We start from the raw sequence: 27,444 nt of genomic DNA, 5'->3' as shown, positions 1-27,444 counted from the left end.
TCTGTACATAATATATAGTAAATTAAAGGACAGTTTTAGAAGTCTGTTGACATGTTATTTATTTTACAGGATAAACTTTTTCTCTTTAAAATGTTATATTCAACTTTGTAAAAGAAAAAAAAAACATAGCCAGTGTGAAAATGAGCTACATCTCATGTGATATATTCAATGTTTTAAAGAATCATTGGAAGAGAAACTCTTAACTGCAATATACAAACCCATTCTGCCACAAAATTTGGGTTTTATGCTAAACATATCAATATTGTAAATTTTACACTTAAAATATTTATTATTTATGATACTTTAAAATCAATTCTAGGGGGAAGGTTATATAGTTCAGTGGTAGAATGTGTGCTTAGCATGCACGAGATCCTGGGTTCAATCTCCAGTACCTCCATTAAAAATAAATAAACCTAAACATTTAACCAGTTTTTCTCATTTGTTTTACTTTGCCAGTTTTTAATCTGGTTTTTGAGGGTCTAACTTAGCCTGTACACACAGGTGTTTTTTTTAAATAAAGCTTTTTAGCCTTTGACTCACCCAGTGTTTTTCTCAAGAATAACTGGAAAAATATTTCCCACTGATTTTGATGTATAGTAAGGCACGTTAGTCCAGGGTGAGTTCTTGTCCTCTCTCCATTGAATGTACGACTATTGTAATATTGTGTCTTAAATAATTTAGTATTATTTTGAGAAACATAAACTAGTATACCCTTAATTATTGGTGAAATAATAAATCTCTTAGCTTAAAAAAAATTAATTAAATAAATAAACCTAATTACACTCCCCCAAGACAATAGCAATAAAAACCAACAAAGAAATAAAATCAACTCTAAGTAATAACTTCTATGCATAAAATGCATCTGCTTTGTATTTTTAGGATGATGAGTTTTGACAAACATGTATACCTGTGTGACACCACAATCAACAAAGAGAACAGTTACATTACTCCAAAAAGATACCTGTGTGCACTCGTCTTCACACACATCCCCAGCACCAGCCAACAACTTTTCTGTTTTTTTAATCACTGTAGAGTAGATTTCTCTTTTCTAGTCTCATATAAATGTCATCATATACTATCATCTTTTCTGTCTGCTTTTGCTCAGCATAGTTTATGAGATTCATTCATGTTGTGTGTACAGTAGTTTGTTCCTTTTCAATGCTGAGTCATAATTCCATCATATGAATATTCTACAATTTTTTATCCATTCACATGTTGATAGACCCATAGATTATTTTCAGTTTGGGGTTTCTATAAATAAAACTGCTATGAACACTGGTGTCTGAGTCTTTGCATGGACCTGTTTTCATTCTCTTGGTTAAATACCTAGGAATGCAATTGCTGGGTCATATGTGTATGTTGATCTTTTTAAGAAATTGCCAATTTTTTTCTCAAAGTAGTATTCTCTTTTGCCATGTATGAGAATGCCAATTGCTCCACATCCTTGCCAACATTTTAAAATATTAGATGTAGTGATAGCTCATTGGGGGTTAATTTCCATTTCCCTAATGACTAGTGAGATGAACATCTTCACATGTACTATCGTTTTCATGTCTTCTTTATGATGTGTCAGTTCAAACTTTTTGCTCATTTAAAAAAAGGCTTACTGTATTATTGAGTTATAACTGATTATGCATTCTGGGTACAAGTTCCTTGTCAGATACATGTATTGTGAATATCTTCACTTTTTTAATATCTTTGGGATAACAGAAGTTCTACATTTTGATGAAGTTCCATCTGTCTTTTCTTTTATGAGTAATGCCTTTTTTGGGTCCTGGTGTTTAAGAAATCTTTACCTTCCCCAAGGTCACAAAGATTCTGCTGTTTTCTTCTAGAGGTTTTGGAGTTTTAGCTTTTATGCTTAGATCTATGATCTATATCGAATTAATACTTGTCTATGGTGTAAGGTAAGGGTCAAGGTTCTTTTTTATTTTATTTCATGTGGATAGTACCTTTTGTTGAAAAGTCTTACCTTTTCATCTTTGTTGAAAATCAGTTACCATATGTATGGGGGGCTGGACTCTATTCATTGATCTATGTATCTATCCTTATGCCTACCACACTGTCCCGAAAACTGTAGTTTTATACTAAGTCTTGAAAACAGATATGTATGTGCTCCAACTTGGTTCTTCCTATGCATTTCTGTATAAATTTTAGATTTACCTTGTCAAATTAACAAACATTCTGCTGACATCTGGGGAGAATTGACAGTTTAGTAATACTGAATCTTCCAATTCATGAATGTGAAATAGCTATCTATTAAAGTATTTGATTTCTCTCGACAGTGATTCAGAGTGTTCAGTGCACACGTCTTGCATGTTTTTGTCAAATGTATCCCTCTATATTTCATGTTTTTGGATGCTGATAAGCATTATATAGTTTTACTTTATTGATTTTATTTAGAAAGCTATTTTTATTTTTTAAATTTTTTATTGAAGTATAGTTGATTTACAATGTTGCATTAATTTCTGGTGTACAGCATAGTGATTCAGTTATATATACGTATATATTCCTTTTTTACATTCTTTTTTTTATAAGCCATTACAAGGTACTGAATATATATAGAGTTTTACTTTAAATTTTAATTTCTGGTTGTTCTTTTCTAGACTGTATAAAAGGGCTGATTTTTGTTATATTGACCTTGTATCCTGCAACTAGTTCCAGTAGCTTTTTTGTGGATCCCTTAGGCTTTTCTAACAACACAATGTTGTCACTTGCAAATAGTTTTACTTCTTTTTCAGTGAAAATGCCTTTTAAAATAGTAGCTCATAGTTTTCACCAAATTGGAACAATTTTCAATATTTCTTCCCCAGGCACACCTCAGACTCCTCCTCCCCTATTGGAACATCTTCCTCAAAATTATCTCAGTTCCTGGGATCAGGCTTGTAGTGCCGCCTGAGCCGGGTGCCCAGAGCCCAGATCAGGATCCAAGTGGACCAGGTCCAATTTTCTCCCATCTGGTGCTCTCGGAACCTCTCCTCCGCATGGCATGGGGATGACCCCCCCGTACCCAGAGGAGCTCCTGGATTCAAGCCTCAGTGGTCTCAGGTCTGTGTGGTCCTTGGGTGGTGGCCCCTGCCTGGGGCCAAACTGAGGTTCCAAGAGGACAGCCTAACAAGCAGATTGCTTCCCTTGGCCTAAGCAGAAATTCCTTCACTAGATCAATGGAGATCCGAGTTGCCAGCATGGTGCCAACACACTGATTTGGGGGGGGGGGGTAAACTATTTCAGGCCTGTAAGTGGTTTACCAGGATAATTTCAATAGGTTTTAAAATTATTCCCATTGAGGAAACTGAGGCATAGAGAGATTTAGTTGCCCAAGTTCACACAGTTAGTAAATCTGGTGGAGCCAGGAATTTGTGGTTTGAATTTCAGTAATCTGACTCCAGAGCCTGCCTTCTTAACTGTGTGCTTTAAGGGCAAAGAGGAAAGAGCTGTTAGGAGAACGTAAGTGTATTTGGAGGAATTCAAAAAACAAAAAGAAAGAGATACAAAGTGGAGAACAGCGGAATACTGGTTTTCTGCAGGAAGGGTCTTTAGCTTTAAATCTGTAGATTGCTTCCATATGTTCAAACTTTTCTCCTTGGGTATCTTGTCATGTCTTATTTCCTGCAGCTTTCCTGTAACATCCAACATTCTGCGCTGGCTTGAAATCAATGCCCTTCCTTAAAACACTAGCTCCAGTGGCATCCACGCGGGGACCTGGGGGGCAATCCTATTGTATCATTCCCCGTATATCTGCCACACTAGCTGGAAAACGTGAAACAGGGTGGAGTGGGCGCTTCTTCCCCAGAAGCTCTTAAGAATGAGTCTTTGGCGGGAAGATCCCACCGCCTCTCTGCATATTTAGAAACAATGTTACAGAAGTCTGGGCGGGGCGGGGCGGGGCCGCCCCAAGCCCAGGTGCGTTTGGGCTAAATGCACTAGGACGCCTGCTCCAAGAAGTCCGGGGCGTCTTTAAGAGGAGGTTCCCGCAAGTAGAGAGGCGGATAGGTTTTCCCAGGGAGCGGAAAGGACACCGCCGCCCGGGGACCGTACCTAGGGGCTCGCGGGACCCCCGGTCCCCGCGCGGGGCCTGGCGGCCGGGCCTCCGCGCGGCGCGCGCTCCCGAGGGCCAGGGGCGGGGCGGCCGGGGCGGCGGCCGGGGGCGCCCGCTCCTCCCACTGCGGGCGGCCTGGCTGGCGGCGCCGAGCCCCCTGCGCGCGGCACATGGGGCGCCTGACGGAGGCGGAGGCAGCGGGCGGCGGCGCTTCTGCGGCGCGCTCGGCCGGGACCCCGCCCGCTCCCCTGCCCCTCACTTTCACCTCGCCCGGCTGCGCGGCCACCATGGCGTCCAGCGAGGAGGACGGTACCAACGGCGGCGCCTCGGAGGCCGGCGAGGAGAGGGAGGCCACGGGCAAGAGGAGGCGCCTGGGCTTGTTGGCCACCACCTGGCTCATCCTCTACAACATCGCCATGACCGCGGGGTACGTCCGCCCCGAAAGACCCTCCCCGCGCCGCTGCCCGCCGCACACTCCGCCCTCGGGGCGCCGGCTGGGCGGCTGAGCGCGCGGGGCTCAGGAGGCGGGGGCGGCGAGCGGGCCGGGCGGCTGGGTGGTCGCGGGGAGGGTCGCGGGCGGCCGCCGTGGGGGGAGGGGTGCGGCGGCAGCAGCCGCCGCCGGGCTTGAATGGAGTGGGGCGGGGGAGGGGGGGCCGGGGCCCGGCGAGCCGGGCATTGCCTAATACGGTGCACGGCGTGGCGCGGCGGCCGCGGGGCGCGGGCCGGAGGTTAAGTATAGAGCCGGGCAGGAATGCGGGGCCGACCCACGGGGGAGGCGGCTCCGGCCCGGCCGCCCCGGACGCGGCTGCCCGCTGCTTCCGCTGCTGCTAAAGAAACGCGAGGGTCTCGCCACCCCGGAGCCCCTGTCCGGCCGTTGACCCAAACCCGCTTCTTCGGCCGCCCACCCTGGAGTGCATTTGCTTGTTAATATCACCAAGTTGCTTTTTCTTTTTTCTTCCTTTTTTTTTAAGTAACGGTGCGCCCGAGAGCTTCTCACTTGGGACGATTTTCAGAACACCCTGCCGTATCAGAGCAAGGCACGGGTGTCCAGCATCTTGACCGCTCCATACTGATACCCTGTACTTTTGTTTCTGGCATTGGGTATGACTTCCAAGTTAAGGTTACATGATGACTGTCGCTCTTTAAAGAGCTGTCAGTGACTTGTGTCAACCGCTTTCAGAACCTGCTGGGAAAATGCTCTATCGTTTCTAAATGGCATTGCCATTTAAAAAAAGTGATTTTCCCATTATTACATGAAGTGTTATTAACTATACACGTGGGGAAAAGTTTAGTAGCTTATATTTTCCTATAAGGCCTCAAAGTTTAATTGACAAAGATTTAATAAATGATTTGACGCAGTACTGAATACCTACTATGTGCTTTGCCAAATACAGTTGATAAAATTAGTGTTTATTGAGGATTCACTGCGTGCCAGGCATTATCCATTGCTTTAGATGAATTATGTCGTTGTTTGGTCCTCTGCAATCCTGTGATCCGAGTGCATGATAATACATTGGATAGTATCGGAAACTGAGGCCCAAATAGGTTAAGTAACTTGCTCAAGTTCACACAACCAGCAAGTGTCAGACTTGGATTTCAGCCCAGACAGTCTGACTCCACAGCTGTGCGCCTTCTGCTTTCCACTTTACTAAACTATATCATCTTGAAAGAGAAAACTAATACGTTCAAAGCTACTGGAGAACAGTTGAGTACCCACTATGTGTTGCAGCTTTCAGATACCCTGGAGGCTGAAAAAGATGCCCTCTTCTCTGTGCTAGTCTCGTCCAGTTAATAAACACTTGGAGGATACCTGCCATTTATTAACGGGTCTGCTGGACCTTTGCTTTCCAGGCCATTCTGTCTTTTGAAGACCAAGTTACCTTTTGAAAAATGAAAATCAACACATAACTCCAGTTTAAAGCCTTCTGTGACTCCCCATTACATCCACGGTAGTGGACGGGATTTAGGCTGTCATTTCAGTGTGCTTTGCAGTACCTCCCTGATTCCCCTTTCCAGTGTTACTGCTTTTGAAATCTCCTATAACTCACTGTGCCCTTCAGTGGACCGTGCAATCTTATTTTCATGGCTCTCTCCATCTCTGCTCAGGCTGTTCACTCTTTGGGTAATATCCCCCATATTCGTCCCATGACTTGTAACCAAGCCACCTCTTTGAAATTTCCTGGGTCTCTTACCCAACCTGATGCAGAATTAAATGTTCTCTCCATTGTGTTCTCACACTTCATTCCCAACCTTCCTACCTGGCCCCGCGAATTACTGCTTCCCTGAAACTTGTGCCTCTGCCAGCGTTACCATTATTGTCTCTGTTTAAAGGCGAGTGTAATGGAAATGGAATAATACCTATAATTACGTCTTTGGAGGCTTTCTGAAGATGTTGGGATTTGAAGAAGGGATAGGATTTGCTTACGTAGAGGGTAGATATTTCAAGTGAGATGACTTCTGGAAATGGACATGAGATGCAAGAAAGCCTCCCGATTTAGTTGGAGGTTGGAGAGTTGTGGCAAGTGAGTTTGGTGAAGTCGTAGTGTTGACAGTGGGACCCAAACCCGTACATTTTGGGGTTTGGATGGCAGAGGTTCTTTCTGTTCATTTAACTTGTTTTGTTTTTCCCTTTCAGCAGAACGTCGTAGGGTTTATTAATTTTTTGTAACAGTTTTGAAAACAGTAAAATAACATTTAAGAGATAAAATTTTTACTTAACTGTAAAAAAAAGAACTTGCCTAATTCTGTAAGCTTAGCATGGTGTTTCATTTCTCCTTATTATCGTTTGTGTAACTTCCTTTGGAGTTTTACTGTCTCCCTCAGGGAAGCCTTCCCTGACTACCTTCATTCAAATAGCAACCCCACACAAAAACTGATTCCCCTCGCCTGCTTTATTTTTCTCCATCACACTTACTACCATATAACTGAACAACGATTTTACAAATTCATCTTGTTGCTTATTGTTTGCATCCCCCTCCATTACAGTGTAAGTTACAGTGTAAGCTCCATGACACACTCAAGAAGTATTTGTTGAGCAAATGAATGCACATCAGAGTATTGTAGTGATTGTATCTGCTCTATTGTATATTCTATCTTTGCTCAATATTAGACCAAATAGTCCTATATAGTTTGAATAATTATGCTCTTTCATGGTCATAGAGTTAAGGAACCAGTAGTGCATTAAATCACACCTCTCGTGACATTTTGTTTTATTTGTTTCTCTTGAATTAGTTGTTTAGGATGAATTCCCAGAGTAGAATTACAGGATATAATTAATTTAATTAAATAGTTCAAAGGATGTGAGGATTTTTACGATGCTTGTTCACAATAGAGACTTGATGAGGAAAGTGGGCATTTCTTTCTCTCTCTCTTTCTGGGTTTTTTTTTTGTTTTTTTGTTTTTTTTGCTTTGCATATGACACTTCTGAAGCCTGCATGTGTTAAGTGCATTGTCCTAGATCAAGCGAGAAAGAGAAACAGAAGATAAGTGTTTTAGGTCCTGTCCTTGGAGAGGTGTTACCTGGGGCATTTATATACTGTAGTAAAAAAAAAGAATGACGCTAAGTGTTCTACAGAGGTGTCAAGTCACACAGGGAGAATCGGGAAACTTTTGCGGAGAGACCATCACATTTCATCTGAGCTTTGAAGGATGAGTAGGGTTTACTGGGCAGGGATGCAGACACAGCATGAGCTGGGGGACAGAGATGTGACATTGCTTGACATGCTCTTGGGGGGTGACAACACGTGGGCCTGAAGTGTAGGGTGGGAAGTGAAGGGGGATGGGTCACCTGGGCTGTTGCACAGGCTTTATTTACATGCCTTTGCTAACAGGCTTGGATTTTAATCTGTAAATAATATGTAAGGTGTTGATTGAAGGTTATGTTCCACTCCTGTTCAGCCCGGTAACCTCAGATAAATTACATAACCTCCCTGACTCTGGCTTTTCTCATCAGTCAGATTGGAACAACACAAGTACTTTGCTAGATGATTACAAGGAATAAAAAAATAATGGACATGAAGTGTGAAAACAAATATATGTATGTATATGCATGACTGGGACATTGGGCTGTACACCAGAAATTGACACACTGTAACTGACAGTACTTCAGTAGAAAATAAAATAAAATAAAAAAAGAAATAATGGATATGAAGTGATCGGCAGGATGCCTGACACACAGAGGATGTTTAGAAATGATCATTCCTATTCCTAGTGGTTAATTTAAAAATGGACTTCATGAAGATGGAAACTAAGGCATTTTCACATATGCGTGGTGTGAGTTATCATAGCACCAAATCCAAGGTTCAGGCACAGACATTTCTCAAAATGTTAAGTAATAGACATGTTTTATTCTGGAAGAGGATAGATCCGTGTCAAGGCTCACCGCAGCTAGTTTATCCATTCATCTGCTGGAGGACATTTGGGTTCTTTGACAAATAACGCTGTGAGCATGAGTGTGCAACTCTTGTGTGGACCCATGCTTTCATTCTCCTTGGGCAAATACCTATGAGCTGAGCAGAATGGCTGGGTCACACTGTAGGCACATTGTTGATTTCTTATGGAACTACCAAACTATTTGCCAAAGTGGTTGCACCATTTTACATCCCCACGGGCAGTGAATGAGAGTTCAGGTTGCTGCATGTCCTCTCCAAACACTTGGTACGGTCAGTCGTAATTTTACACCTTCTAAGAAGAGTATTGTGTTATCTCTTTGTCATTTTAATTTGTGTTTCCCCAGTGACTAATGACACTGGGCATCTTTTCACGGCTTTATTAACCAATTGTGTATCTTTTTCGGATATAGAGTCTGTTCAAATCTTTTGCCATTTTTTATGGGTTTGTTGTTTGTTTTTCAGTTACTGCGTTTTGAGAGTTCTTTATATAGACTGGATGCAAATCCTTTGTCAGACATGTGATTTGTAAATATTTTCTCTCAGTTGTGGCTTGCGTTTTCATTCTCTTTACAGTGTCTCCCAAAGAGCAGAAGGTCCTAATCATAATGAAGTCCATTTTATCTGTTTTTTTTTTTTTCTTTTATGAACCTTTCAGCTTAGCTCTTATCAGTATGTGTCTCATGTGTGGTAAATTGAAATATGTATTGGCTACTAAATCAAAGTCTCCATATAGTCTAGGAAGGGAAGTTTAGAGATGTCAGTGAACAATATATGGGAGTATGGATTGTATGAACATCAAAGATCTTCTCTGGTACAAGCCTCTAAATGGTTACTTTGAACGAAGTTTGAAGAAGAAGTGATAAAATTAGAATATCATTTTTCAGTAACTACTGAAATAATGAATCTGGGCAATGATCATCAATAACTGTAACATCACACAGACACAAAAGAGGGACGGCCGGAAATTGTGTGCTCCCTAGAGAAGGACACAACACAGCCTAGGAATTAGCCTCCAGTGTGAATCTGTCTAATCGAGCCCCTAGAACTACCAACTTACAGAAAATACAGGGGACAGAGAACGTAATAAATGACATGTGGATATCTGATGAGTAAAACCCAGACGAGAGTAACTCTGCAGGACAAACCACTCAGTCTTCAACAGATAAATTTCATGACAAAGAGAGGGAAGGAGAAATGAATGGATGGAAGGAGGGAAGGAGGTGAGACCTATAGATTAAAAGAGTCATAAAAGACATAGCAACTAATTACAATGTAGGAATCTTATAATAAGGAATCTTAATTCAATTTTTGAAAATTATGAGACACTTTTAAGGAAATGTGTGCCTTAAGTTTTGTGACTTAAGAAGTTATTGTTAAATTCTTTACATGGGATAGTGGTGTTATGTTTATGAAAAATAAACCTTTCAGAGATGCATGATTCAGCATTTATGATCTCATGGGTTGTATGACAGCTGATTGAAAATAATCAGGGGAAGGATGTGGTGGGGAGAGAAGTGAATAGAGGTTTGGGTGAAACAAGATTGTTCATGAGATGATGACGGTCAAAGCTGGGCAAGGGGCACGGGGGGTTCATTGTACCATTCTCTATACCTCTGTCTACACTTAAAGTTTTTTAATAAAAAAAATTTGAAAGCAGTGTTAAAGGAAAAAATGAGATAGATTCGGGTGTAGAAAACCAAGTTCTTCAAAAGGCAGGTGGTCTGCAAGAAATCCTAGGATTAAAAGAAGCACCAGAAGATAGAAGAAAGAGCTCCACCTTCAGTAATATTTTTCAGGATTATTGTAGCCATAGTGGCATGAGAAGAAGGCGTTTAGTAAGTGTTAGACAGTGTTTAGTAAGTTATACCACGTATATCTCATTACAGCACTGTCCCGTTGTCTTCTCTTACTAATTTTAAGATATCCTTGAGCCCAGAATGTCCTGTTTATCTCTAATTCCCCAGTGTCTAGCACAGTACCTGGCTTAACAATAAATGTTGATCTTCGAGACGACTGAATAAATAAAGGAATAAAGCAAGCAAGCAAACAAGAAACCTTCTGCATGTAGAACACGTTTATACTCTTCAAAGAGTGTTTTATCCAGGACTCAAAGTGTCTATTTGGGTTCATATTTGGGTAATCAGTAGCTCTGGCATGTTAAAGAAAAAAAACAACAACAAACTTTCCAGAAAAGAGTCCTCATTGTAGAAGCTCCAGTTACTTTTGGAAGTATTTAAAATTATAGTAAGTAAACTGATAGATGTAGGAAGTCCAGTTAGCCAAATGTAGGGCCCTTACTTTAGAGAGACTTTAATTTTCACCCTTTGTGATGGAGGGCTTAGGAAGTGAGCGCTGATTAGATCAGATTAGCCCCTGGCTGTATGTACTGAAAAGCAGATGACAGGTTAACATAGATGGTGCCATGGTCCTTTCTAACCGGGTGTTAATTTCTTTTAGTTTCAACAGGTTAGTAATTCACATTATCATGATGCTATACCAGTTGGTACAGTGCTGCCACCTATGGGACAACAGTAGAATTTGTTCTAGTGTTGTAATGCGTGGATTTTTACATCATGCTTTAAAAAATGTAGAAAACCTGCCATCTAAATGAATTTTTCGATGAATTCTTCGGTAGGTTACTGATGACCTCTCAAATTGCTCTTTTGTAAAGATCTGATTTGGATTTGCCTTAACGAAAAGACAGGTGTATGGGAAAATGTGAATTAAAACATCTTACTATGCTTTTTGTTTTCTTATTAGAAGTTGTACAGGGACTTGGAATTGAGAATAATGAAACCATAATATTTTAAACCTGGAAGGTGCCCAAAGCGTTGTCCAGATTAGTACACTCAGATTAGCCCAGCATAAGGTTATTGTGAGGATGAAATATTAATGTGTTAAATATGCAAAAAGGACATGAAAGCTCTCTGAAAGTATACTGATTATTATCATTGTCATTATCATTAATTCTTCTACATTTCAAAGGGCTTTATGATAGTTTCAGACATTTCCCTGATTGCTTGTCACAGCTCACTAGAAGGTCATTATTTTTACCTCCTTATGTGCTGAGGAGGAGACGTTCTCGGTCAAAGTCCTGTTCTGCTGTTTTCATTGAGCTGGCATTTTCATAATATTCAGTCAGTCATTTCTTTGCAGGAATCTTTAAGCCATTTATGTATTTTATGAGTGTTCTTTAAAAGTTACAAAACTGTATAATTTTATAATTCATAGATCCATTTCACTGGACACTTTGAAGACCACTGGTTCTGAAAGCCTGGGGTAGCAGTTGGTTTCCATGGGTGTATTATTAGGGATTTTGAAAAGTTACAGGTGATGCAACTTTTTAAAACTTCAAAGTACATTTGTAATGGCAATGGAAACTAGAAAAAAAATTATCTCTAATCAGTGATTTTTGGAGATTGAGTTCTAGGGTGAGAAGGCTGGTCTCCACAGGGGTAACTTGTATTTTAAGTATCTTTAATTCACAGAACAGTTGTTCTGTGAATTAAGTGTAAGTTGAAAAGCGAGGGCATATGCAGTTTTTCTTTTTTTAAAAAAAAATCTCTTTTAAATAAATTGAAGTATAGTTTATTTACAATATTAGTTTCAGGTGTACAACAGTGATTGAGTAGTTTTATAAAATATACTCCATTTAAAGTTATTACAAGACAATAGTTGTATTTCTTTGTGCTGTGCAATATCTCTTTGTTGCTTATTTATTTTATACATAGTAGTTCGTGTTTCTCAACTCCCTACTCCTGTCTTGTCCCGCCCCGCTGCCCTCTCATTGGTAACCACTGGTTTTAAAACAGACTCTTGAAAAGTAGGCTTACATCTGACCTTCCATATGTGTCCCTTCTGTGGCACCACAGTTGTTTCTATTTAGTCAAAATTATAAAAAAAAATTTTTTTGTGGGTAGATAATTAAGTTTACTTATTTAATTAAAAAAAAAATGGAGGTACTGGGGATTGAACCCAGGACCTCATGCATGCTAAGCACGTGTTCTACTCTGAGCTATACCCTCCTCCCCAAATATTAATTAATGATTGTTATGAAAGACTTTTACTTCTAATTAGATATAATTATATACTGTATATTTACATAAAAAATACATATTTATACACCCAGACTTTTACTTAAAATCTTAATATAATTATGAAGTGCTTTATAAAAACTTTATTTTTGGTACAGAAACCTGTTTCTTCAGTCTGTCCATTTATTTGCTGAAACCAAAAATATAGTGGGCATTATTTGACATTTGTATGTAGTTTGGTCTCCAGTATGTTCTGTTTATTCCCTTGAAGAGTCAATGTAAAAATGATGTTTGTCATTTCTTCCTATGAGTTTTTAAAACAGAGTAATGAACTGAGAACATAATAAAATATGCATGTTCTGGGAGGAGGGTATAGCTCAAATGGTAGAGCACACGCTTAGCATGCACGAGGTCCCTGGGTTCAATCCCCAGTACCTCCTCTAAAATGAAATAAACCTAATTACCTCCCCCCTCAAACAATAAATAAGATAAATAGAATTTTAAAAAATACATGTTTTTACTATATAAATTATGGCATTTCTTTTCAGGAAGATCCGTGGAGCTTCATTTTGATAGAACTTTATAAAATACTTCTATTTTCTCTAGGTGGATGGTACTAGGCATTGCCATGGTACGTTTTTATATGGAAAAAGGAACACACAAAGGTTTATATAGAAGTATTCAGAAGACACTTAAGTTTTTCCAGACATTTGCCTTGCTTGAGGTAAGTTTTCAATGGTGGTGTTTTTCTATCACTTTACTATTTATTTGAACATATATCAGTTGAGCAAAATCAATTTTATTTTGGTGACTATTTATACCCTATGAATTCATTTAAAACCAGTGATGACAGGAATTGATTTTATGTTGTCTGCTATTGACATGAGCTTTTTATTTTTTTGTTTGCTTGCAGATAGTCCACTGTTTAATTGGTGAGTTTTTGATTTAACTTTCATTTTTGGCATAGATCGCATTTAGGGACAGTGGTTGACTTGTTTTTCTCTTTAAGGAATTGTACCTACTTCTGTGCTTGTGGCTGGGGTCCAAGTGAGTTCAAGAATCTTTATGGTGTGGCTCGTCACTCACAGTATAAAACCAGTAAGTGACTCAGCATGTTCTCTGCTTGAACCTGTAAGAGAGCTTTCTTATTAACAGGAATCCCAAATGTTAACCTTGCTGTATTTCAGGAAGCAGAACCCTTGGCCAAAGGATTGGGTTTGGATTTAAAGAGTGATTGTACATTGACTTCAGTGCGTTTTGTAGAACGACGTTGAAACACAAGCGAGACATTGGCATTTTTAGATCCATAATAATCCACTCTCCTATTGGGTTTTCCAATTTTTTTTTTACATTTTTTTGTATTGATTTATAGTCATTTTACAATGTTGTCAAAGGGCTTTCCAATTTTTAAAATTAATGTTCCTAATCCTGACAAATAGTGAACTGAAAATTTTGTATTGACATTATGTGAATTCTCTTTGGTTATGTAACTGAAGTTGTCAGTATAAACAATTGATTTTTCCTCATTTAGCACTGTGAGGCATACAGAGTTCATGTAGTTTTGCCAATCTGAACAAATGGAACAGACTGAATTCAAAGTTAGAAGGGTTAAGGAGCTTAGAGAAAAATAAGCTGGTTATTTATTGAGGCATGACAGGAGACAGACCTGGGTCTAATTAGTGGCTTAAGCCCTTTTAGCCAAACAAATGCCGTGCTTAACCATGTCAAGCCACTGGGCCTTTTAAACCCATGATGGAAATATTTCCCACATGGGCCCTTCTGACCTTCTGGACAGCCTCTGGAGTCTCCTGTCCACTTGAGGACAGCTCTCTGGCCTCCTTTTCATTCCTCAGATGCCTTTCTTGTCCTCCCTGCTCGGGGCGATACCTACCCTCCCTTCCATTGCCTACTGGACTCACTGGCCTCCTGTCTGTGTGGGGACAGATGGCTGACCTTCTGCCCTCTTCCTGCTCCACACCTCAGCCCTCTTGACTAGGCCCTTTCACTCAACTTACTCGAGCCACCTGGTCCCTAACCGGTGCCTGCCGTATGGATAGCAGTGAGCACCTGCCCCGTGGGGAGCCAGACTCTGGATTCAGATCCCCTGTCGTTTAAAAGCAGGAGCCCTAGTGGGGAGGGTACAGCTCAGTGGTAGAGCGCATGCTTAGCATGTACAAGGTCCTGGGTTCAATCAAATAAATAGGTAAACCTAACAACCTCCCCTGCAAAAAAATTAAAAAATAAAATAAAAACATTAGCCCAACATTAGCAGAGAAATAAAATAAAAGAGACACTGTTCCAGACAGTGAATGGGTGTCATAGGTGGGCCAGTCCCACAAACAGTCTGAAGTCTGAGGAGGAAGAAGGACAAGACCGAGGGCCGGCAGTCACTAGTGAAAAGAATTCAAGGGACGCTAAAGGGTGGCTTTTCCCCAAGAGAAAACAAAAAGTTCCAACTGCTCTCTTTTATCTTGCAGAAGATCCCTGCCTTAATATCACTATTTAATTCTCTCCAACAGTGATTTCCCATTGGCACCTTTCTACCCCTCTTTAATTAATCCAACCTACATTTATTACATGCTTGCTGCATACCTGGCACTGTGCTTATTTCTGGATTTACGAAATGAATAAGGCAGCCTCAGCTGTCACGTGTACTGACCGCGGGGGAATAGGGGACAGCCCTACAGATGTTGAGTCATTCAACAAGTGTGGATCATGCACCCATCTGTGCCCGACACCATGCTGGGAATCTGGTTATTCATACTGTAAACATGGTTCCCGCCTCGTGGAGCCTGTAATTAGCAGAGAAGCTAAACAAGTTTTTGGCAGAAATAATTGTTCGGTTATATTAATGTTAGGGTTTGAAACGAGACCAGCGTGGATTGCAGTAACTGGGGGACTTGGCCTGACTTAGGGAGTGAAGAAAGGCTTCCCTGAGGAAGGAATGTATTCAGGGAAGGACAGAGATACAAGAGTTAGGCAGACACGTGGTCATAGAAATTGGCAAGTGCTATAATATAGATATGAACAAAGGACTGTGAGAACAGCAGGTGACCAAGTGACTGCTCAGGGTGAGGGGAGGGGTTTGGGAAAAGGTTTCTAGGGGGTGTGATGTTTTAACTGGATATTAATAGATGAGAAAGGATTTTCTGTGAGAAATATGAAGGGAGCTGCATTCTGATTAGAGGGACTGGCCTGTGTTAAGACACAAACATTCAGAGCATATTCTGGAAATAATACAAAGTTTAGTGTCACCAGAGGGAAAGAGGTGTGATGGGGGCTGGAGGCATGGGAGATGATAAGGTCCTGAGTTCAGACAGTGGTAACAGGGCCAGAGTGGGTGGCAGATTCAGGAGTTAGTGCTAAGGCCAGATGGGATGTGATTTGACAACTAAGAGTTGTCTAAGAACGGTCAAAGGGCAGACGGTTCCCATGCTGGATTTGAGGGGGTGATGGTGTCCTGGGGTGGCTGGGTTATGGGCTGGAGTCAAGGATGAGAGAGAGAAACCAGTAGAAATTTGACCATTCCTGTGCTTAGGGCATGTTAATTTCTTCTTTATTTTATATTTTTTATTGAAGTATAGTTTATTTACAATGTTGTGTTAGTTTCTGGTGTACAAACTACCATATATAAAATAAACAACAAGGACCTTCTATAAAGCACAGGGAACTTGTAATAACCTATAATGAAAAAGAATATGAAAAAGGGCATATTTCAGTGGCATGTTTATGAAGAAGTATGTAATGGTGACTGCATCACATTTTTTGTATTGCTCTAACACTTAACTTTCCATTATAATAAAAGGTACATAGTAAATAATAAAAATAAAATATCTTCATGGAGAAGGAAGTTGAAGGTTAAACGACACTGTGGATTTCTCTGTAATTCTGCAGATCCAGAATGAGGAGAGTGTGGTGCTTTTTCTGGTCGCGTGGACGGTGACAGAGATCACTCGCTATTCCTTCTACACATTCAGTCTTCTCAACCACCTGCCATACTTCATTAAATGGGCCAGGTGGCGATGTCTTGCAGTGTGGTTGCTCTCAGTCCTGTGCATGTGTGTTTTGTGTGCTGAGCTAACACAGAGAATTAAAATTTGCGTCTTAGCCCTGTCTTGCCAGGAGGCTGTTGTTTTGGATACTAGCAGTGTTATAACTTGCATTCTAAAGGCTTAATTTATTGACCAGAGAGGAGGCATATTAATATATATCTTGGGTGAAAACAATGGCAGACAAATGATCTTAGTGTTCTGAGATCACCTCTGAATCGATCATTGATTTTTCTTTGAAAGAAAAATGCACATTTTTGGAATCACATTAAATAAACCCTGTGCCAAAAATATGGGATTTTGTCTAATTGACATAAATTATTTTAATATCCAATCTGGTGTCCACAATTTTTAGTATCATGTACACAATGCCAACTTTTTTTACATGTATTAAGTGGTGGAGACATTTTAAAAAGTCATACTTAACTTGAAATTGTGTTATTTGGAATGAGGATAAAAAAATATATTTCTAGGGTTCTAAATATAACTTTTAAAGCAGCGATTTTTAAAACAGAAGGTGTTCCATCCTTTTTAAAGTTTGCATTCTTTGAGCAGCCGATATTTTGCAAAGGTTTTATAAAAACAAGGCTGCTCTTTGGAGAACAAATCACAAATCAGCCTAGATTTATTCATTCCATTCTCTATATTGTATTTATAGTAAAAAAAAAAAAACTCCAATAATAACAATAACATATGCTGTGTGCCTACTGCACACCTGAGCTACGGGTGTGAACACAACAGCATCTCTGTCCTCTCAAGATGGAGGAGACAGGGGGAGGGTATAGCTCAGTGGCAGAGTGCGTGCTTAGCATGCATGAGGTCCTGGGTTTGGTCCCCAGTACCGGTAAATGAATAAATAAATAAAAATAAACATAATCACCCCCACACACACAAAAAAAGGAGGAGACAAAAAAAATAAAACAACCAACAGATAGGAGAAATGCCAGGTGGTGAGAAGTACAATGAAACAGTTGCATGAAGGGACGTCTATCCCATAAACATTTATCGTGTGTGTGTGTGTGTGTGTGTGTGTGTGTGTGAGACAGAGACCCACATAGGTAGGATAAAAGGGTTCAATAATATTTTTCATTCTTTAAATTTTTTGTTAAGCTACAAAAATAATACATTTTCATTGTTAAAAAAAAAAACAAACCTCAAAAAATATTCCAGAAGTATGTAGAATAAACACAGGAAATTCCTGTTTGTATTCCTACCTGATCCCTACTCCCTTCCCCAGGAGAGAAAAAGTTGCAAGTTTACTCATCCAGAATTTTTCTTCTTAACAAAAATGTGACCACCCAGATGTGAGTTTTTAAAAACATGAGTAGGATGACATGATACTTGATTTTTGTTTTTATGTTGGGGCTCTTTTTTTAAAATCAGTGCAGGTATATTGAAACCCAGCTCTCATAACTTGTAATGCTGCATAATACTCCATAGCAGGCCTGACTCAGTTCTGTGTTGCTAGAGGCTAGAGGTTAGAGTATTCCCAATTTTCTAATTTTCTAATACTAATAAAATGCTGTTTTGTGATAGTAAAAACAATGCTATTTCTGTATTTCTGTTATTTTTTTTTAAAACTCTGACATTTATATTAATACATAGCTAACTTATGAAGGTAATTCATAACTAGTATCTAGTGTTAGACTTGTGTTTGATCCATGTATCCTAAAAGCCTAAACTTTTTCTTAAGTAATTATTCCTTTTTTTATAACTCCTATATTATACATGTTCAGATATAGGTAAATTAGTATATATAAATAAACCAAAAAGAAGGAAAAAACCTTTTAAAATTTGAAAAAAACTTTAAAAACCTATATTCTCCCCTGCAAAGGATAATCACTGTTAATTATCCTATATTCTTTCAAACTGTTTTATATTCTCAAGCTGTTTTTTTAGACATTTGTGGCTTACGATTTTTATGTAATAAAATGCTTTAAAATTATAATTTGAGCTTAAGCATATTGTCTGCCATAAGAAGCTTGTCCTACCATATATAAGCATTTGGTTGGTTTTAGTTTTCTTGTACCTGGAAACTTAATCACTCAGAGCACTTGGGTCTTTCACAAGATTGGTGGTTTGGAATGTAGTTGGATTCTAACCCTAGAACGCATGTCAGTGTCATTTTACATTACCTAGTCTTTCAGACCTCTGGCATCTCCGAAAATACTAATTCATGATACAGTCTCTTTTATGTGCTGCATTTATAAAATTTGTGGAAGATAATGGTCTTTAATACTTTGCCTGCCTTTTAGAATGCATTTGCATGTCTTGAATTTCTGGAAAAGTTCAAAACTCTACCACTGCATGTTTAGATTTGCTGTTAGAAATTCTTTGTCACCTACCTTTATGTTAAAAATGTTACTAAAAAATCTTTCAGCTTTGAAATGGCATGTGTTGTTAACATAATACATCATATCAGTCAGAAGTATTCATGAGTAATTATATTTCATGTCAAAAATCTTAAAAATCTCAATGACCTCTATATATATTTACCAACCCTATTAAACAACCTCAGATAACATAAGAACTTATGTTCAAATGCTATTCTCAAACTAAACTTCACTTTAAAAATGGCTTCTTATTTATAAGTAGTTGCCCTACTGTGATGCTTTGAAAATATTTTGATTCTATTCATGTGTTAGAAGTGTCCCTAGAAAAGCCCACTGAATAGATAATTGTATATAGTTATGTTTTCATATGGGTTTCCATTTTAGTTTCAAAAAATGCGTTCTCTTCAAAAAATTTTCAGTGACAGGAATCTGTAAGGAAACATTTCTTTTTCTGAGTAGGTAGTTAAATCTCTCGTGCTGCATCAAAGCTTAGAAAGTTGGTGACATACAGCCTTTTTAAAGTGCAAATAAAGTCAAATAATGTATTACATGGTGCATATAATAAATTACATAATGGGAATATTTATCGTTCCCATTTCATTAAAAATAATCACCATCTTTTAGGCTTTAACCTAGTTTATTCTGAGTGATTTTTTTTTCTGATTAAAGAACAATCCTACAAAAACAAAAAATCAGAGAGTCACAAAGTTAAAAGAACACTTAATAAGTTTAAATGTTTTACTTGAGAAGGGAATATAAAATGTTCAGTTACGGAATTTTAAATTGAGCTGGGAAATCGAGTTTGGAAAAGATTGATTTAAATGATATAGAGATAACTAGACAAGACTGGTGAGGAAGCAGGTGCCAAACACAAAGCCAAGAGTGGGTACATAGGGACAGTAAGGGGGTCCTTCTCCTTTCTCTGACAGTTAATCTATTTTGGCAGATAATTCTGCCCCCTCATCATCTCTTATCCTTACATATTCTTGGCGTATAGGAATACGGTGATTTTTAAGTTGTCTCCAGGCTCTGCCATCCTGACACATTGGACTTTTCTTTACAAATATGTCTTAATCACAACCAAATGATTAAATACAACACAGGTCGATTTGATTTCTTTCTTTTGCCACCAAAGTTTTGACCTTAATTTTCCGTAGTTACCATTATATAGTGACTGACTTGGAGAAAACTGATTTTCTTTGTTGGAGAACTGTGGCTGCCTTGGCTGGATGCTGGCGGCTCTCCTGCTGGACACCAGTACAGGCATCTGCAGTGTTCCCCTAACTGTAGGTGTCAGGGATGCCTGGCCCACTCTGTTAGAGAATGATCCACAGTCCCAAATGAACACATTGTGATTGGATTTTGAGCAGAATTTTCTCAGCTCTCTCTCAAGCAAGCTAACTATTCCTTTGATGTGGGATTTTAGGAAACAGTTTGTCTTCCTTGTTTCATCATGAAAGCAGTTTTAGACAGATACCTTCATTAGTAGTTACTGATGCTTCAGGTGATTTTATCTGTTTTCTAAAATAGTCACTCTTTTAATTAGTAACCAGAAAGCATTTCCCAAATGGCTCCAAAGAACTAGCTTGTCAATTTCAAGATTTTGGTATAAAGTTAGGATCATAACTAGTCTTTTAAAGCACAGTGTTTAATCTACAGATGACTAGCTGCAGGGAGAAAAATCAGTGTGATCCCAGGTGTCAAAGAAGTTACCTTTACAATACCTTACAACACTTACATTTACTTTACAATATAATATGTTTATAATACTTGTATACTTTACAGTACTTAAACTGCATATACATTTTAAATGTACAGTTATTTCAGTCTGTGAAGTGAGTTGACTTCTTACTGTATTAAGATACTGCTGTTTAAAATGGAAACTGCTGTGAGAAAAAAGTGTGATAAATTAATAAGCAAAAGATTAAAGTAGAAGAAAAGTAACCTTCTTATGTGAAGTTATTGTAAGTAAATATATATAGGAAGGAGAATTTTTAAGTTTAAATATAGTAGCAAAAAAGGCATGATATAAAATCCAATAATTATTCTAGAAAATAATTGAGGTTTTTCTTTCTCCAGATACAATTTTTTTATCATCTTATACCCTGTCGGAGTTGTTGGTGAACTTCTTACGATACACGCTGCCTTACCCTATGTGAAGAAAACAGGAATGTTCTCAATAAGACTTCCTAATAAATACAATGTCTCCTTTGACTACTATTATTTTCTTCTTATAACCATGGCCTCTTATATACCATGTAAGTATGCGTTTATTAGTACTTTGATTTAGCACATGCTGTGAAAGCTTTTTGGAAGATGTTATAAAATGCTAAATTAATAAGCAAGGAGAAATAATGTCTTACAAGTACATCAGAACGTCTTTTTAATCCCACATTTATTCATAATTTGAAATAATTGAAGAGGGAGTTGTGAGAAAAAGGTAAGTTTTTGATGGCTTTCTCAAAATCATTTAAAATACGCTTAGTATAAAAAATATGCTTAGTATGATGTGTGTTTTTAAAGAGAAATCATGCATCAGTGAATGCTTTGCAAGTATTTAGAATTATGTATCTGCATGTAAGCATTTTACTCAGGAAAATCTGAGGTCATCTCTGTCTTCATTAAGCACATACTTGGAAAAATCATCTCAGAGTCTTTTTAACCTTATGTATGTTGCTCTATGTACTAGAAAATAGTGTAGAAGCTGCTTTCCTTAAAATATTTTGAGTAACAGCCCTTCACTCATTTCTCATCACCTTTCAATAGATGCAATGAATTGGTGAGGCTCTGTTCACTTCTCTTACATACTGATAGTGGTATGTTTGTAGGTCACATTCTGACAATCTCTAGCAGGAAATGTGACGATAAAGCCAGGCTGTTGTCCTTCTCACTAAAATGAGAGACTCTGAGGTCAGTGGGGAGAAAAGGGAAATGAGAGACTTTAAGAGAATCTGAAATTGACACTGACACTATATAAAATATTTCAATTCAAGGGGATGAGCGTAAAATTTGGCCGCTTCCTTGAGGACTCCAACTTTAAGTCTTTCTACACCCAGAGATGGTCACAGAGGGTCTTTATTCCCTCATCCTCTCCCGTCTCAGCCCGACTCTGTCATCCGATTGTCCGGCAGAGCCAGTTCAGGAGGGCTCAGGGGTGGGTTACCTGCAACACTCGTTTCACCCCCGATTCTCCCCATGTCTAGTGAGTGAATGCAGCATGCCTTGAGCAGAGCCTCACCTGGCTTCAGTGTCGTCATGGTTACAGGTTCAGCTATTGGTTCCCCCCCATCCTCACAATCACTGTAGCATCACCATGGAAACATGGGGCCCAACAGATCCCAGTTTGACACCATCAAACCTATACTTCTGATTGCATGTGTGCAGGTCTCCTGGAAAAGTTAGACTCCAGCAACTTCTCATTTGACCAGGTTGTCAGTTACCCGAGAGCCCCACTTGCTGGAGGGTTAGTCAGCCCGGGCGGTGTTTTCCAGCTGTTTATCAGTATTAGTAGTAATAACAACTGACTTGACTTTGCTTATTAAGCCCTTTGCTAATTACGAGTATAAAAGTACCTTCGAGTGCTTATTTTCGTGCTCAGAAAAATGGTCTTAGCCATTATTTATCCATAAGGACATTATAGATTAGAGGTTAAGTGAATTGCTTAAAAATCATCCAGTTAATAAAAAAGGCCAGAATTTGAACTCAAGCCCATGCTTCTACTGAACTACACGAACATTAACTGTAGTTAATATAGTAAGACTAATTAACTGTAGTTAATTTGTCATAACTACTGCAAGAAGTATTTGCAATAATTAAATCAGTTGGCTTTGAGCGTGTATGACCTGGATATATTTAGGCCTCTTGATATCATATGGTGGTTACATTTATCAAGATGGGTAATAAACACCTCCCTAAGTAAAAATAAAATCTTTTGTGCATTTTAGCTCCATTTGAGCTAAGTTCTAAAGTAGTTATCCACCGTTGCCTAAGCAAAATATTCAAAGCTGGTTTTGTCATTAGGTTCATTGGTTTTGATGAGTCTGTTCATCATTTTGAGAGCTATTTCTACATTTGTATTGTTTGTAGCTGATGTTAATTTGTTCATCCACCTACGTTTACCCTATAATTTAAAGTACTGGTTCAAATTGGGTCAAAATAATTCTCCAAATTTGACAGAGCAGGTGACCATTCATCTAACTGACCTAATTAATAGGCATTTATGTGTTTGTATGTAACAGACTACCCTTATGCCCAGCCAAGAGGGTCTTCTGCTCTGGGCCACATTTTAGAGGGCGCCATTCCAGCTCTCTGCTGATAACCACCCCCCCAACAGGACCCCCTTCCTTCTAAATCACATTCTGGAACGTGGGATCACGGAATTGGCTATCCATACAGTGCTGAGCACCCATCTGGGGACTGCATAGGTCTGTTCTGAGGGTTAGCTGTGTCAATGGTGTACACATCCCTGAGATCAGGGGTAGCCAAGGGGCAGCTGGTTGTTAAGGAGGATGGATGAAGCTGGATTACGTGGGCTCGGATATCCACACAACTGTTCATGAGACCCTTCCTGGTACAGGACGGCCGATAAAACAGAAGGGGGCCGGGGGGCAGCTTTTCTTCTGCTGGAGTGTACTGGCATGATATTTCAGAGAGAGAATTCTAAATTCAGACATGCCCTTCCAGGTCATTATGAAGGTATATTTATCATGATATTTTAAGTTTGCTTTAAATATAAACCTAACAGTTTATGGCATTAAAAGATGTCAGTATATGGTGTGCGGGTCTTGAGTCGTACTCTCAGAGTGAGCCCTGTAAATATAGGGGAGGTAGCAGTGGTACTTGGTGGGCCTGCTCTCAGAGTTTGCCTTGTTGAAGAGGTTTTTAAGTAGAAAACATTTCCAACAATAGCTTATCTTTCTTTGTTTCCTTCTTTCCCATTAAGTGTTTCCACAACTCTACTTTCATATGTTACGTCAGAGAAGAAAGGTGCTTCTTGGAGAGGTGATTGTCGAAAAGGATGATTAAGTGATCCCTACGAACAAGGTGCTTTTTCCAGAACAGCCAGGATTACTTGAGTCCAAATTTTAATAACAAGAATAAACAACTTCATGAAATAGTATGGATTGTATAATTTCTTGAAATATAACTCAAGACACATGGTGTTTGCCAGTACCTGTCTTCATACTGTGTCAGGTCCATTTTCTACAGGAACTATGCAAGTATTTACCAACTGCTGGGTAGGTGGTGATCAGTAAGAAATTAATTGGGTGTATTACCTGGGGGAAAAAAAAACAAACTTTTGCTAGGCTTTTAGTTTTTTTAGTTTTACTAAATTTTTTTGCAACATATGTTCAAAGCTTTTTAAATCAGTAGTTAGAAATTAGTTTAATGATTTACCATTATGATACCTGCCAAGTGATACTTATGTGATATTTATAAATACAGAATTATAATAATTTGTTAATAATGTATTGGTCTTTCTTAGCCAAGGATTTATTTCTCTCAAGTTGTAAGGCAGAATTTTTTATGAATGATGATTTTTGGAAACATGATGTGGTCAGTCTTTTCAACTGGAAGGATTTTAAGGGATTCGAAAGAATGTAAGGATGTACTTGGCCTCACTTGTGAAAAAAAAAAAAATTGGGTCTGATGGTAACATTGGGTTTGTTACACTCAAGACTCTGGCTGAAAAAGGCCACTTTATACTGTGGAATCATCTAATGAAAATCATCTTATGATAACCCCTTTGTAGTACTTAAGTAATAGAAAGTTTTGGTATGATCTGAAATAGACATGTTTTATTCTGAATTCCGTTGAACAGGAAAAAGTCTTATAATAATGCTTCTGTCCACATGTTTAATAGAAAGATACACTGAAGATACCCTGATAGTGCTTTTAATTCTTTAAATACGTCCTTTACAGATTCCCCTCACCCCCTACTGAGGTCTGCTGCTTTACTGGCCTGGTTTAGAGAGAATATTAAATAGGCGAATTTGAAAGACAAAGAACTTCTATGCCTGCCATAAATATGTAGGTGTAATTTTGGCTTAAAGTGTTCTGTATCTGTATTTGCATTTACAATCAATGTGTAACATCACACTTTTCAAAATTACTTCTCTTGTATTACCACCTTTTCAAATTATTTCATGTGGAGATTCACAGTTCAGAATAGTTTTGCAAACTTACATTTTAGATAACTTGATTTTAAAAGGTGCTATTTCTTTTATTACATTACATCTTAACATTTCCTCTGCAGCTGAATGCTTTAACAAGCAACATGTATTATATTACTAATTCTCAAAGATGCTGGTTTTCATTCTGCACTTACATGCCTTGATCTGTCTTCATCTTGAGTTTTTATACAGAAGAAATTTTCAGGGAATGTTCCTATTTGCTAACATAGTATAAGAAGTTTGCATGTCTGTTACGTGCCTGTCTTATGAAAGCTATTTTAAATCCTCTTCCTGCAACTTGCATTAATTCAACTTGTGTTCCCTACCAGCAGCTGTAATACTTTTTTTTTTTTTTCTGAAGTTGTGGAATATCCTGAAATAGGAATTGTGATCAACTTTAATAAAAGTGAAAATGTATCAAACTCATCAGTGACTATGTTAATATACTCCAAGTATGCCTAAACTTTAGATTTAGTGTATCTTCAGTATCTTTTATTTCAACTAATTCTCAACCATCTTTTGTGTAGAAAATAAAGTGCTTAAATGGTAGTTTGACTTTAAAAAGAGGAAGTATTTGAAAGTCCTTTGCACTTGTCTTCTGTGGCTGCATTGTCTTTTGAGTGTCTCCCAAAGTCACCATAATGTTCCTTTTAGTAGGTAAGTCAGGCTTGAGTCAAATAGACCTAGAATTCAATCCTGAAGATTTTGGATTTCAAAAATGTATATCAAGAAATTTTGATACGAGCAACTTCCTGTTGGACTTGACATTCCTTACAGTTCTGGCTTTAAATTTTTCATAGCTTTATAGCTTGATACATCAAGCTATATTGTATTGTGTGTCATACTATATGTATAATATGTCTTTTTAGAAACTTTTCATGGTCTTAATTTGATATTAATACACAACATCCTTGATAGTTATAACTTAAATGGAAAAAAATGCCAAAATAAATATTAAAAGTCATTTTTCACCAAAGGCTTCTGGTACTTGACATCTATAGAATCTCAGAAGTGTTATGCTCGCATCTTCGGATTTTTAAGCATCTAGTTATTATACCACTACATCCTGGTTTCTGATGATCTTTTGCAAAAGTGACACAGAATAGTACAACCCCTTCCCTTCTTCCCTGACCTTCCAAAATATTTGTGCCTACTGTGAGCCAGGTACTGTTGTGGGGAATTAGCAGTTTCCTCCTGCCACACCTCTCTCTTCAACCTACATAGTAAACCTCTGACAAAATTACTAGATCGGTTAGGAAATCATTTTGCAAAATAATGATTTGTGCTTTAACAAAATTTAGGGCATTGGTAATCTGATGTAGCAGGATTCTTTGTTACTTACATGTGTTAAGTGTCTCAGAACACCACTAAAGAGGCAACATTCTGATTTAAAATTACTTTTGAACAAAATCAGTTATAGATATGAAACATGTTACTAAGGCACAATGCTGAAGGAAAAAGAACTCTTAAGAAGCAACATTTGAATGTGTAAAATGTAGAGGTATTTTCCATTAAACATATATGTAGATCTGGAATATACATATAATTGACAAAATAAGTGTAAGAACAACACGGTTTTGTAATTTCTACTATGAAGACATCAACTGGAACTGAAAATTCAATTTGTTTAAATTTTTGAAACATCTGATACAGATATTAATCATTCCTCTAGGCTTGAAGTTCAAAAATACATTCTAAAAATTTCAGATTTTTTTTCTAGCGGCCCTGTTCCAGCTTTTAAAAATATATTTATCATTTTTTTTTGTTTTGATAGAATTTCAAACTTACAAGTTGCAAGAAGACTTACTAAGAAGTCTTCACTTGAATTCCCCACTTGTTAACATTTTGCCCTTTTGCTGTAGTAATCTCTGTTCATAATATTTTGTGAACCATTTGAGAGTGAATTGGAAACATTAGCCCCTCGTTACTTCAGTGTATGTTTCCTAACAACAAGGATATTTCTCTTACATAGCCACAGGGCAGTGACCCAAATCAAGAAATTAACACTGACAGAATATCTAAACTACAGACCTTATTCAAACCTCATCAGCATGGATGTTCAGAACACGTACGTTCTGGATCAAGATTCAGTTCAGCTTCGGGCATTTCATTTAGTTGTCATCTCTTTTTGTCTGGAGTGATTGCTTGATTTTTTTGTTTGTCTCATGATTTTAACATTTTCAACAGTCAAGAACAGCTATTTTGTGGAAAGTCTCTCAATTTAGGTTTGTTTGAAGTTTCCTTATGATTAGATTTAATTTATGCTCTCTCCTGTAGGAATATTGATTTGTTCCATTTACTGGTGTTTTAGGAGTTTTGTTTTTTAATATTTTGGTTTCAGAATAACACATAGGCCTTTTGGTCTTAATTCATTGGAGTTTGGCTTTGAAATGAGGCACCAGGATTTTTTTTTTTCCCACATGAT

At 38.3% G+C, this 27,444-nt stretch overlaps 1 protein-coding gene across 1 annotated transcript; it reads left to right on the top strand.

The window, feature by feature from the left end:
• Positions 1–4,038: 4,038 nt before the first annotated feature.
• Positions 4,039–25,445, top strand: HACD1 (3-hydroxyacyl-CoA dehydratase 1). The gene is made up of 8 exons (XM_074358520.1): positions 4,039–4,466; positions 13,071–13,188; positions 13,378–13,396; positions 13,474–13,562; positions 16,359–16,480; positions 20,926–21,104; positions 23,789–23,889; positions 24,769–25,445. The coding sequence occupies exons 1-7, from the start codon at positions 4,210–4,212 to the stop codon at positions 23,869–23,871; spliced, it is 867 nt and encodes a 288-aa protein (XP_074214621.1). The 5' UTR covers positions 4,039–4,209; the 3' UTR covers positions 23,872–23,889; positions 24,769–25,445.
• The last annotated feature ends 1,999 nt before the right edge of the window (positions 25,446–27,444 follow it).

The sequence above is a fragment of the Camelus bactrianus genome, chromosome 35 (assembly GCF_048773025.1).
Source record: "Camelus bactrianus isolate YW-2024 breed Bactrian camel chromosome 35, ASM4877302v1, whole genome shotgun sequence".
NCBI classification, from domain to species: domain Eukaryota; kingdom Metazoa; phylum Chordata; class Mammalia; order Artiodactyla; family Camelidae; genus Camelus; species Camelus bactrianus.
The sequence above is the reverse complement of the archived record's forward strand: the minus strand, read 5'-3'. Positions and strand labels throughout refer to the sequence as shown.